At 49.5% G+C, this 14,094-nt stretch overlaps 2 protein-coding genes across 3 annotated transcripts in view; both read right to left on the minus strand.

The window, feature by feature from the left end:
• Positions 1 to 2,923, minus strand: part of LOC137342029 (solute carrier family 2, facilitated glucose transporter member 11-like) — a 47,538-nt gene extending 44,615 nt beyond the window's left edge. Inside the window, exon 1 of the mRNA XM_068005633.1 lies at positions 2,756 to 2,923. Coding sequence (XP_067861734.1) covers positions 2,756 to 2,845 — 90 coding nt within the window. The 5' untranslated portion in view covers positions 2,846 to 2,923. The remainder of the gene's footprint in view (positions 1 to 2,755) is intronic.
• Positions 2,924 to 6,402: 3,479 nt separating this feature from the next.
• Positions 6,403 to 14,094, minus strand: part of LOC137342030 (solute carrier family 2, facilitated glucose transporter member 11-like) — a 39,830-nt gene continuing 32,138 nt past the window's right edge. For both annotated transcript variants that reach the window (XM_068005635.1, XM_068005636.1), the window contains 3 exons: positions 12,284 to 12,359; positions 8,310 to 8,437; positions 6,403 to 7,291 (listed from right to left, as the gene is read on the minus strand). In XM_068005635.1, coding sequence (XP_067861736.1) covers positions 7,118 to 7,291; positions 8,310 to 8,437; positions 12,284 to 12,359 — 378 coding nt within the window. In that variant the 3' untranslated portion in view covers positions 6,403 to 7,117. The remainder of the gene's footprint in view (positions 7,292 to 8,309; positions 8,438 to 12,283; positions 12,360 to 14,094) is intronic.

The raw sequence follows: 14,094 nt of genomic DNA on the forward strand, positions 1-14,094 counted from the left end.
TTACTCAATTTACAAAGATCCTTTCATTCTTATCATCTACAAATAGTAATCCATATGACCAAGTTTTCTCTCTCAAAAAACCCTACATTTTTCACAATTTGAAACCTTGTACATAGTATTTTGGAGTGAGCCTGTTAACCAATTTACCTAGTACTTTTTCTCCCATAACCCAGACTTCAGACCAGTCGCCCTCTTCTGGTACATGCCCGATTGCCTTTTGAAAGTTCCTATGCAATCTGCTTCCACCACCCTTTCACAACTAATGGATTGTTTTTGAAGTGCAAAAAACGAACTTGCATTTATATTGCACCTTTCTCGGCCTCAGGACGTCCCAAAGTGCTTTACAGTCGAAGTAGTACTTTTTGAAGTGTAGTCATTGCAATGTAGGAAACGCTGCAACTAATTTGCACACAAACAGTAATGAGATAAATGACCAGATAATCTGCATTAGTGATGTTGGTTGAGGGATAAATGTTGGCCAGGACACCAGGGGAAATCCTGCTGTAGGATCTTTTACGTCCATCTGAGACAGCAGACAGGGCCTCAGTTTAACAAGTGCTGTCACTATTATGTAGGCAAATGTGACAGCTAATTTGCACACAGCAAGCTCCCATAAACAGAAAATGAACGAATGGCCAGGTAACCTGTTTTTAGTGGTATTATTTGAGAGAGGAGTGTTAGCCAGAAATTTAGTTCTATTTTAATTTAGTTGATGAACGCACAATCATCTTAATCCACGAAAATAACACTGCTTCACACACAACCGGCACAGGTGCTTTGTTTAAAAATGTGTGCTTGGGTTGTGGGCGATGCTGGCAAGGAATATTTATTGCTAATTTCTAGTTGCCCTGAGGGCACTATGAGGCAACCACCTAGTAAGAAACTGGAATCGCACGTGGGCCAGAGCAAGTGGAGGTGGCAGGTACCCTTCCCTGATGGAGGTTAGTGAAGCAGCTGGGATTTTACAACAATCGGATAGTTTTTCATGGACTTTTTTCGGTTCCAGCCCACAATTCTGCATTTTTCATTCAATTCAATTTCACAACTTCTTTATAGGCCTCATATGAGAATTTTTATCAAATCCCTTCTGAAAATCCAAGTGGATTATATCCACTGGCAAATCATCTTATCTCCTCACTCATAGCCATCTCAGGAATTCCAGATTTGTGAGGCACGGTGTGTTGCTTCTAAATCCGTGCCGATGACTCCTCATGACCTCCCCTCTTTAGGTGAATGCTGATAACACTCTGTAGAATGCTCAAGCATCTTCCCTGCTACGAATGTTTGGCTAATTGGTTCTATAATTCCCAGGTTTAGAGTAAGTGGGACATCTCAATTTTACTGCCAAGAAACAGGGCAGAATGCAAAGGGGCATCATCATTGCTTCAGAAGATTTTGTTTCAATTCCTGGAACACACTGATGTGAAAACTGTTGTGAGCCACTGGCTGTGATCATAGAATCATAGAACATTATGGCACAGAAGGAGGCCATTCGGCCCATCATGTCTGTGCCAGCTCTTTGAAAGAGCTGTCCAATTTAGTCCCACACCTCAACTTTTTCCCATTACCCTGAAAATTAGTCCTCTTCAAGCATATCTCCAATTGCCTTTTGAAAGTTCCTATGGAATTTGCTTCCACCAACCTTTCAGGTAGTGCGTTCCAGATCTTAACCCTCTGTGTGAAAACATGTCCTCATTTCCCCTCTAGTTCTTTTGCCAATTATTTTAAATCCATGACCTTTGGTTACTGACCCACTTGCCACAGGAAACAGTTTCTCCTTATTTCCTCCATCAAAGCCCCTCATTAATGCAAGAAGAGCTGCACATGCCTCCAACAGGAAAAAGTTCTCTTTCTTTAGATAGACAGATAGATAGACCAATGTGTTTTTCCGATCAGCTTACATCATAGGTTTTCAAGTGGAGGAGATCCCAGGGGGTCAGATTCCTGTCCTTCCATCATTATATTTCTGCATTTATTGACTTACTTCCGTGATATTTCTGTTGCATACTCGTAAAACATTGTCTGCAATAACAACACCATTACCTTTGGGTAGCTGACACTGTCTTTAATAAGTTATGACGGGTGGTCCCCATATAGAAAAGTTTGGCTCGTGTCCACCTTCGGGATAGTCACTCTAAGTAGTAAAACCAGAATATAAAGCGTTTGCAAACGATCTAGTGTAATAGAGCAAGTTTTAGACCAAAACAGGTCAAAATAAATTCACAAGATCAACTCAGATGAAGATGCCCATTAAAACTAATGCAGAAAAACCAACACAGCATCCCACCACAGGACAGTTAGCCTTTTCCAGATCCAGTGGCAACTGAGTTCCACACCAAGCACCATCCTCTCCCCTCTCCTTTGCTGCCCACCTAACTGCCACACATCATTTCTGCCTAAAACCTTGTGAATCTGTGGGGTCATGTCAAGCGCCTTTCTGGAAGGCAGATGGACAACACCAACTGTCCTCAACCATCACCACCCACCCACTGTTCACCAGATGGGTAACCCTCCTAAAAGAACCCTATTAAATGGGTCAGACATGGATGAACCCCTGTTGGATCTCTCTGATCAGATCCTGCCCCTCAGGCAGTGAAAGGAGGCTCAGCAGCCCCTATAGTTAACCTCTGACACAGTCACAAAGCTGGTTTGCTGAGAACATTCTGCATCCTGGGTCCAGGGGCGGGCACTGCAGCAGTTCAAGTTAATGCACAGACAGCAATGGTGTCCCCCTCCCCCACCCCCACCTCCGCACCTGCTGCCGATCCTTCTCCGGCTCCGGCTCCAACTCCAACTCCTGCACCGCTGGGCGGCTCAGGTCCGCCTTCAGGAGACGGGTCGGCATTCCTGACGGATAATTTACTTGCTGAGGGAACACTCGCGCTAGCTCTATAGTTCTCTCTTCCAGTTAACGGGTCCCGCATTACCTGCTGGGATAGTATCACTCGCTTACCTGCCTCCTGCTGAGTCCTCCGGTCAGCAGAGGGCGCTGTATCTGAGCCTCTGAGGACCTCCGGTCAGCAGAGGGCGCTGTCTCTGAGCCTCTGAGGACCTCCGGTCAGCAGAGGGCGCTGTCTCTGAGCCTCTGAGGACTTCCGGTCAGCAGAGGGCGCTGTCTCTGAGCCTGTGAGGACCTCCAGTCAGCAGAGGGCGCTGTCTCTGAGCCTCTGAGGACCTCCGGTCAGCAGAGGGCGCTGTCTCTGAGCCTCTGAGGACCTCCGGTCAGCAGAGGGCGCTGTCTCTGAGCCTCTGAGGACCTCCGGTCAGCAGAGGGCGCTGTCTCTGAGCCTCTGAGGACCTCCGGTCAGCAGAGGGCGCTGTCTCTGAGCCTCTGAGGACCTCCGGTCAGCAGAGGGCGCTGTCTCCGGAAAATTCAAGTGGGAAACAAAAAAAATGTCCATTTTACATTCAAAGTGCAAAGGTGCTCGAAATCCAATGGGACAGTTTTTCATTCAATTCTTATTTGAAATTTGCAGACTTCAAGTTTTGAAAGTAGAAGTAAAAAAAATGTTTTAAAACTCATAGAAATTTGAAATCATTTTAAGACAGAACTCGCATTTATATAACTCTTCTTGTATACCCTGTGGGCTCCTGCAACAAATCATTGCTCTCTGCCCAATCTGCTTGGACTCGTGCCATTGAGAGGGAGGCTGCCAGTGCTGAGGAAGAGAATCCCGGTGGTACCGCAGCACCAGATAGGGTTGCCAACTCTCCAGGATTGTTCAGGAGTCTGTAAGAATTAAAGATTAATCTCCTAGTCACTACTGCAGGCAACCCAGGAGAAAAATCATAGGGGCATTAAATTGTTCATTTTCTTTGTTATAAAACTTTTGGAGTTGGCATAAAAGGCAGACTGGGCGGGGCGGTTGCAGGTGAGAGGTCATGTGATGAAACCTCCTGGAATACGTCCAACCAGAGTTGGCAACCCTAGCACCAGACCAATTGGTGAGGAACGTAAAAGGGGCAGAAATGCCTTGAAGACTAGAAACTGTGTCTCACTGGAGGCCTTTGCCAAGACCGGGGCCATCAACCAGTAAATGTTGGGATTGAAATGGAGGGAGAGGAGACCACCTCAAGGCCCTCTCCCTCTGTGGGGGTACATCAGGGCCGTCACAGCTGCTTTCAAGGACTCACTACTGCCTTCCCCATGGCAACCCTGGGAAGTGGCAGTAACATGGGCAGGAAGGAGAATTCGTCAGGGACCTGGGCTCCTTGTCACCCACCGCCATTTACAAGGAAAGGAAAGGGCAGCAGCAGTCATAGCAGGGGGGAGGGAAATCCCAATCGGGGCAGTGATGTGGCAGTAGGCCTCACGGCCTCATTTTCCCACTATTTCCATGTGATAGAAGAAAATGCAGCTATTTCTCTGATGGGGACTCCCCATTACTTATTTTTATCCAATTCTTATCTAGTCCCACCTTCTACCTTGGACTTCCATGTATTTTTGTTTTGTTAGTAGTCACACTGCACCCTTGTCAAAAGCCTAATGGAAATCTCAAATAAAGTATAGGGCTGATAATATAGTGGTCACTGCCGGTAGCACAGCTGCGCATTGGGCACAGGCGATCTGCATTATCTGGTACTGAAGCCTGAGTGCTGTACTTTCCTAGCGCACAAAATACAATGCAGTGCGAAAGTGCCTTTGGCACACCAGGTATGCAAAACCTCATAAAGGTCTCAAAGAAAATTGTAAATAAAGTCATAGCCCCATAATGCAGTCTCAGTGCCAAAACAGTCTCAGCGCCCTTTTGAAATGGGCATTGCATGGTTGGCCTGTTCAGCCATATTGGTTTCTGTTCAGCCATGTTGGTTCCTGTCCTTTAAGGAGAATTCTGCTTGTTAGATGCTTTAAATAGTTGCACCCTGCTTCAGGGATTTCATTGTTTATTTCATGGTATTATTGAGTTTCACAATTGGAACTAATTACACATTCTTAAAGCTGTACCCTATCTGCCATCTGTGGATGTTAGCTCCAGGAACCATAGTCGAACGTTGCCCAGGACCTATAGGTTTTCTGGTGGCCTTTGTCAATCCTTGCTGGTTCTGGAGGAGAAAGGTGGTTAATTTTTTTTTTTATTCCTTCATGGGATGTGGGCGTCGCTGGCGAGGCCAGCATTTATTGCCCATCCCTAATTGCCCTTGAGAAGGTGGTGGTGAGCCGCCTTCTTGAACCGCTGCAGTCCGTGTGGTGAAGGTTCTCCCACAGTGCTGTTAGGGAGTTCCAGGATTTTGACCCAGCGACGATGAAGGAACGGCGATATATTTCCAAGTCGGGATGGCGTGTAACTTGGAGGGGAACGTGCAGGTGGTGCTGTTCCCATGTGCCTGCTGCTCTTGTCCTTCTAGGTGGTAGAGGTCGCGGGTTTGGGAGGTGCTGTCGAAGAAGCCTTGGCGAGTTGCTGCAGTGCATCCTGTGGATGGTACACACTGCAGCCACTGTGCGCCGGTGGTGAAGGGAGTGAATGTTTAGGGTGGTGGATGGGGGTGTCAATTAAGTGGGCAGCTTTATCTTGGATGGTGTCGAGCTTCTTGAGTGTTGTTGGAGCTGCACTCATCCAGGCAAGTGGAGAGTATTCCATCACACTCCTGACTTGTGCCTTGTAGATGGTGGAAAGGCTTTGGGGAGTCAGGAGGTGAGTCACTCTCCACAGAATACCCAGCCTCTGACCTGCTCTTGTAGCCACAGGAATTATATGGCTGGTCCAGTTAAGTTTGTGGTCAATGGTGACCCCCAGGATGTTGATGGTGGGGGATTCGGCGATGGTGATGCCGTTGAATGTCATGGGGAGGTAGTTAGACTCTCTCTTGTTGGAGATGGTCATTGTCTGGCACTTGTCTGGCGCGAATGTTACTTGCCACTTATCAGCCCAAGCCTGGATGTTGTCCAGGTCTTGCTGCATCCGGGCTCGGACTGCTTCATTACTTGAGGGGTTGTGAATGGAACTGAACACTGTGCAATCATCAGTGAACATCCCCATTTGTGACCTTATGATGGAGGGAAGGTCATTGATGAAGCAGTTGAAGATGTTTGGGCCTAGGACACTGTCCTGAGGAACTCCTGCAGCAATGTCCTGGGGCTGAGATGATTGGCCTCCAACAACCACTACCATGCTAAAAATGCTAAATGGTTAATGCTAAATGGGAGTTATTTTCGCTGGAGACTAAATAATAAGCGATTAATTATCTTGCCTAGGTAATCGGAAAAAATCTAACATCCATTGCGTTGGAAAGTCCTTTGATTACTCTCTGTCTATGAAGAGATAAAAAGAGGGAGACAGGCTTTTGGCAGGGAATACAAAGGCTGCAGGACAATCAGGCTTTTATATGAGAGCTGAGAAAGGTTTAGGCAAGTTAGAAATTCGGGAGAAACAGTTAGAAAACATTTAAGTAAGTACGACCCACTTATATGGGGAAGCATAAAGTGTTTTTTTATTTTGTATCATTATGTGAAGATAAATTGCATTGAACTAAGTGAATCAAATCAGAACTGTATATTTGCTGTGATACAAAGCAGTTTAACAATTTGTAGAAACCTTGCCTCGCCAACTGCTTGCTTGGTCCACTTTTGGAGAGATTGAACAATTGCATGTGCAAAAGAGATGACTATCTAGTTTAGGTCATCCCCAGGGCCTCGCTATTATACAAGCAGAATAGGCCAATGCGAATCAACAAAGTAAGACGTTCAGATCATTTACAAGAGTAACTGATGTCACTGAATCGGAGAAGACAGCAGACTCAAATTCATAACAATAGGAAAAAAATAATTGCTCTACTGGCCAGTTTATGTAGTTAACTTCTTGTTGATAGTTTTATGCCATCAAAGCCTTAACACCAAATCCTGAAGTACTGGTAAGCTCTGAAATTTCCTAACATCTGCTTGAATATGAAACCCAAAAACATAATGCAAGAAATTTTGGCGACCACTTTTTGAAGGTAACTTGTCTCAACAACTAACCCATCAATTAAACCGACTTCAGCTCTTAATGCAGAGAAACAGTCATTAAACAGAAAAGCTAGACCAGTCCACAGAAAGATATTACATGATAACGCACGGAAACATGACTGAAACAGATAAACATTATGTGCCGATAACAACATGGTTGGTTTTACAGTCCTTTCACTCTTTTGTTTCAGTTTGTTCCGGGTGACCTTTGAAATTGCGTTTGTGAAACTCCTGAAAAATTTCCAGAAAGGCCTTCCCTTTCGTTTCTGGCAGAAAGAATCCAATGAATAAAGCAGAGAGGAAGCTAAGGGAAAGGAATGGTAAGTAACAGAAACTGCCCAGTCCATCCTGAAAGACAGAAAAACAGGGTGAGTGCAATCAGAACACATTTTTAATTTTTCTTTAGGGATAAAAGTTATTTCTATTTCTCTTACTTTTTCTTTTCTTGGGTCTCACACCCCACCTCAATCAAGGGAACAAACAGCACTGCTGCCTGTAGGCCTCACCAATGCTGCTCCGTAACCTCCTGCTGCAGTCCGTTCCTATCAGTAGTCACTAGGTTAGTGACCAAGAGGAGCTGTAGATGGCTCTCCCTCTGAGATTGTTCCCCCTCCCTCCCACAGGCCTGTTCTCGGGATCTGACCAAGACTGGAAAATTACAAGGTGGGGAATAAAGAGTCGGAGACTCCATCCTGGGATTATGCAGTCCAGTGCACTGAAGCTCTGACACAACAGAACAGCAACACACCAATCAAAAATGGCACCGCTGCCCAACATGTGTAAACGGGACGATGGGCAGATCGGGAATGCAAAGACTAAATGCAGTGTTAATCTACAATTCATCCCAGTGGAATTTCCTCATTGTCCAAGACTGGGGAGAGCTCTATCTCCACCCCGCGTTGCTTTAGTGAGTTTTGGTTTGTTTCAGTTGGTCGCAGCAATGGAACGGTGACGGTATGGTATATCGGTGCTCCAATGTGCAAGTGAGTGTTCACGTGGTGGGCTACAGATCATAGCTGTGCCCGTGGGCGGGAAAAGATGAACCAAAACCTTACAGGGAGAGAAGGCAAATCATCAGGGCAGGTCAACTCTCCCAACACCTCCCAGTGGCTGACTGAAGAGCAGAGCTTGCTAGATGTGGGTCTCAAGATACCAAAGACGGTGGAGGGACGGGGGGGTGGCGGGGTTGGTGGGCAGTAAAATTACATTTAAAATGGGGAAGAGTTATCAAGGGCATTAAAAAGAGGGATCCAGAAAGGATGTACACTACAATAAAGAGGGTGTTTTATCAGAGAGTATTTTATAACGAGAGTATAGTCTGTGTCACAATATTAAGTTATATTTAGTCTGTGTTCAAGATACTTACAACGATGAATGGGAAAGTCATCCCAACAATAAAAAGGTTTATCCAGAACAAGGAGCCATTGATCATATAGGCTGCGGGCCGTGCAGTTTGGTCAAAGATTTCTGTTGGTATGATCGCAGTTACTCCAGCTAAGGGGAAAGAAGTCACAATGAAGTTAGGGTGCACCAGCGCACTCGGTATCGGGGAGACACGAGACATTCTTCATGAGCAGTCAGCAGGACAGAATACAGCCCTTGCACCGTACGGTCTTTGTAACAGAGGGACACAACAGGGAGCACTGGTGTAGGGAGTGACACTGAGCCAAATGGGAGCAGTCACGGTTCCGAAATTCCATGAGTTGCAATCCCGACAGTTGCACCAGGATCGTGCCCTCCAACCCTGACCGCTGCTGGAGTTTGCGGAGTCAGAGAGAGGGCACTTCATTTACATGGGGAAGGCGGGTGGAAGCGCTATTTCATGTGCATCTTTGGCGTCCATCTGCCCCAAATGCCCACAAACGGGCGGCTGCCTGTGGTGGGTGGGTGTCACCAGAAACCCCCGCCCCCTCCCACTCCACCCCACGCTGTCACTGTTTTGATTGGTGCCTGAGCAAGGAGGCCCATCCAGATCGCTTTTACCTTTGGAGGGCCAGGCTGTTTGCCAGGTCCAGACCCCACTGGTGGGATCCACATGCGACCATATGGAAGTCGTTAGCCTTATCTCCCCCCACGTACCAGCCACCGCTACTAATGCCAGGTACAGATCTATAGTCAGGACCAGGAACTCCCAACTCAGGGATTCTCCACCCCTGGCAGCCATCTCCCTGCCTAGCATGCCTATAACCTCTCAAGCACAAGGGAGAACATACATACCAGGCAGCACAGTCAGGGATGTTGTGGCTTGGAATACAATCTCACCACAGAACCCATGACTGGGTATGGAGACTGTCACCTCCAAAAGTACCCCCCTTCCCCATCTAATCTGCCCCTCAGACACGCTTGCAAGAAACCAAAGGGGTATGTACCCTACAGTTGCACTAATGCTATCAATCTAAAAGGAGGCCAATGCATAATTGAGCGTTCCGCTGGGTCTGTCAGTTCTCTCTCCAATCTGGACCAACAAAGGACTATCATGTGTCAGGTGCACTCGCCATATGTTGATATAGAGCCTGACATGTGAAAAGCATCACCAGGCCCAGCCAGGTTCTTCACAAGGAGAGATATCAAACTTGCGAGGGATATCAAGGAAAACACTAAAGGTTTTTACATGTATATTAAGAGAAAGAGAGTGGCTAAGAGTAATGTGGGCTACCATATCAGTGTGAGAATATGCACCACCACTATATCAGTGTGGGAGTATACACCAGTACTATACATGTGTGGGAGTATACACCAGTACTATACATGTGTGGGAATATACACCAGTACTATACATGTGTGGGAGTATACACCAGTACTATACATGTGTGGGAATATACACCAGTACTATACATGTGTGGGAGTATACACCAGTACTATACATGTGTGGGAGTATACACCAGTACTATATCAGTGTGGGAGTATACACCAGTACAATATATGTATATATTTGGTAGTTTTCCTGTTTGAACCCGTAATTTGTTTTTTTGTAATGTTTCATTTCTTGAACCAAAATTCGAAAAAAAAACTTTGGGGATTGAAATTCAACTTCAGCTGAGGGGCTCAAAACTGGCGGTCGTGGACCGGCCGCCCTTTATACAGCTTGCCTGATCCTCCTGGTCATTGAAGTCAATGGAAAGGAAGATCAGGCAGAGTGTGTAACATCAGCCGACTCGCTACCGCCCGTTCTACCCCCACCTCCACCCCCACCTCCACCCCCACCCCCACCCCCACCCCCGCCCCCGCCTCCACCCCCACCTCCACCTCTACCCCCACCCCCACCTCCACCCCCACCTCCACCTCTACCCCCACCCCCACCCCCACCTCCACCTCCACCCCCACCCCCACCTCTACCCCCACCCCCACCTCTACCCCCACCCCCACCTCTACCCCCACCCCCACCCCCACCTCCACCCCCACCCCCACCTCTACCCCCACCCCCACCCCCACCTCCACACCCACCCCCACCTCCACCCCCAACCCCACCTCCACCTCTACCCCCACCCCCACCTCCACCTCTACCCCCACCCCCACCCCCACCTCCACCCCCACCCCCACCTCCACCCCCACCTCCACCCCCACCCACACCTCCACCCCCACCTCCACCCCCACCCCCACCTCCGCCTCCACCCCCACCTCTGCCTCCACCCCCGCCCCCGCCTCCACCCCCACCTCCACCCCCACCCCCGCCTCTACCCCAACCTCCACCCCCACCCCCGCCTCCACCTCCACCCCCACCTCCACCTCCACCCCCACCCCTACCTCCACCCCCACCCCCACCCCCACCTCCACCTCCACCCCCACCCCCACCCCCGCCTCTACCCCAACCTCCACCCCCGCCTCCACCTCCACCCCCACCTCCACCTCCACCCCCACCCCTACCTCCACCTCCACCCCCGCCCCCGCCTCCACCTCCACCTCTACCCCCACCTCCACCCCCACCTCCACCATTACCCCCACCTCCACCCCCACCCCCACCCACACCTCCACCCCCACCTCCGCCTCCACCCCCACCTCCACCCCCACCCCCACCCCCGCCTCTACCCCAACCTCCATCCCCACCTCCACCTCCACCCCCACCCCCACCTCCACCTCCACCCCCACCCACACCTCCACCCCCACATCCACCTCCACCTCCACCCCCACCTCCACCCCCGCCTCCGCCCCTACCTCCACCCCCACCCCCACCCCCACCTCCACCTCCACCCCCACCCCCACCTCCACCTCCACCCCCACCCACACCTCCACCCCCACCTCCACCTCCACCTCCACCCCCACCTCCACCCCCGCCTCCGCCCCTACCTCCACCCCCACCCCCACCCACACCTCCACCCCCACCTCCACCTCCACCTCCGCCCCCACCTCCACCCCCGCCTCCGCCCCCGCCTCCACCTCCACCCCCACCCCCACCTCCACCCCCAGATTGCCAGATTGCTTAATAGCGCAGTCAATCTGGCAATACCACACTTCGAATAGTGTGCACTACACTTAGAATAGTGTGCACTACACTTAGAATAGTGTGCACTACACTTAGAATAGTGTGCACTACACTTAGAATAGTGTGCACTACACTTAGAATAGTGTGCACTACACTTAGAATAGTGTGCACTACACTTCGAATAGTGTGCACTACACTTGGAGTACTGTGCACAGTTCTGGTCTCCATATTATAAAAAGGATATAGAGGCGCTGGAGAGGTGCAAAAAGATTTACTAGGATGATACCAGAACTGAGAGGTTATACCTATCAAGAAAGATTGAGCAGGCTGGGGCTCTTTTCTCTAGAAAAGAGAAGACTGAGGGGTGACCTGATAGAGGTCTTTAAAATTCTGAAGGGGTTTAACAGGGTAGATGTAGAGAAGATGTTGCCATTTATGTGGAGTGCAAAACTAGGGGTCATAAATATAAGATAATCACTAATAAATCCAATAAGGAATTCAGTAGAAGCCTCTTTACCCAGAGAGTAATTAGAATGTGGAACCTGCTACCACATGGAGTACTTGATGCAAATAGCATAGATGCATTTAAGGGGAAGTTAGATAAGTACATGAGGGAGAAAAGAATAGAAGGATATGCTGATAGGGTTAGATGAAGTAAAGGAAGAGGTTTGTGTGGAGCATGAACACCGGAATAGACCAGCTGGGCCAAATGGCCTGTTTCTGTGCTGTAAATTCTATATAATTCTATGTAATCTTGAATGTTGGACAATGCTGGATTCAAACCCCAGGCCTCCCAGCCAGTAGGTGAGCAGGCAAGCACACTAACTCCTCGTAGTCAGGGCCTCTCACATCAGATGGTTCTCAATGAGGAATTGTTTCTTTCTGTATTATAGCAGAATGGTTTATAGCAGACAACCTACCTGGCCCAATTCCGAAGCTTAAGATGGATGCAAAGATGCAGGCCAAGCTCAGGTATGGCATCCAGCTGATCTTGTCCTAGGTCATCAGACAGAGAGTGTTAGTAAGACATGCAGGGCTTAGCCCTTCCTCTCACCACTTTCTACTTACCAACTATCTGTCAGTGTCAGCAAGGCTCAGTTGGCAGCATTCATCTCTGAGTCAGAAGGTTGTGCTTCAAGCACCAATTCAGGGCAAGAATGCAAAATCGGGGCTGGCACTCCAGAACATTACTGAGGGAATGCTGCGACATCACTCTCAGTACAACAATCCAAGAGTCCATTGGGGTAGATTTTCAACGGGCCACTCAGGCATGAAAATGGGCGATGCGGATCGGCTGCCTGTTATATGAACCGCCCGGTTTTCATTTCCATTGATTTACTTTTTTGTTACTTTTCTTGCCTGCCCCTACCCAACAACTCCACCAGTCAGAGCTTCCACTCAGTACAAATCACTACCCAGCCTCGGATCCCAATGCTCTAAAGTGGATTAAAAAGATTGAATACCGATCATGATTGCCTAAATCCATAAATCTTGCGGTTCGCTTATTAACATATTGAAAAGCCAAGGACAAGAAGAGGCCATTCAGCCTATCAAGCTGGACCTTTGAGTATTTCAGCTCACCCAGCCTAGTATTCAATTTGAACTCCCCCAACATCTTTGATTCCGCTGCCTCATCTGGTAGATTATTATAAGTGTTTATCACCCTTTGAGTAAAGACCTTTTTGTCCCTAGTACCCAACCAACTGGTTAGACCCTCTGATTGTACTCATGGGGGTAAATTTTAACGGGAAGCCGGGAAGAGGGCGGGTGGGGGAATTCCTGACAGGAAACCCGGAAGTTCTTACGATTTTGATGTAATGACGTCTTTCATTTTTTTTTCTGTAAGTTTCCCGCCCAACAGGCCAACCTGATTGACAGGCTGGCTGTCAGTCAGACAGGAGAAAAGCCAGGGACAGGATGCCAGTAGGTAAGTCTTAGATGGGGGGGGTCGGGGTCGGGGGCCATCGGGGCGTCAGTCATTGGGGGGGGGGGTCAGGGGCCGGTCATCGGGGGGTCGGTAGTCAGTCATCGGGGGGTGGGGGGTCATTGGTGGGGGCGGTCATCAGGGGGATGGGGGTATCGGGGTCAGTCATTGGGGGGTCAGGGTCATTGGGGAATCAGTCATCAAGGGTGGGGGGATCATCGATGGGGGGGCCAGTCCTCGGGGTGTCAGGGTCATTGGGGGGTCGGGAATTGTTCATCGGAGAGTTGGGGTTCATCGGTGGGGGGGTTGGTCATCAGCGGGTGAGGGGCTCGGTCATCGGGGAGGTCAGGGGTCAAAGGGGGTCAGTCATCGGGGTGGGGGTCATTGGTGGGTGGGTCGGTCATCGGGAGGTCGGGAGTCATCGGGGGTCCATCATTGGGGGATCGGGGGTCATTGAGAGGTCGGCAATTGGGGGTCAGTAATCGGTGGGGTCGGGGGTCATCGGTCATCGAAGTCAGTGGTCATTGGTGGAGTCATCAGAGGCTGAGTCATGGGGGGAGGTGTCGGACATTGGGGGATCAGATATCGGACATCAGAGGGGTCGGAGTTCGAGGGGTCGGAGATCGTGAGGGGTGGAAGATCGTGGGGCGGGGGTCAGACATGGGGAGGGGGTCGGCCGATCGCGTGTGTGGGATCGCGGCAGGTAAGCTTGTTGTGTCTGGGGAAAGCACTGCTGCCACTCCTGGCCCCCACACGCAGTGCAATAAAGGCACTTACCTGCTGTTTCGGCCTTCTCGCCTCCTCTCA

This window comes from Heptranchias perlo, chromosome 25, assembly GCF_035084215.1.
Source record: "Heptranchias perlo isolate sHepPer1 chromosome 25, sHepPer1.hap1, whole genome shotgun sequence".
NCBI lineage: Eukaryota > Metazoa > Chordata > Chondrichthyes > Hexanchiformes > Hexanchidae > Heptranchias > Heptranchias perlo.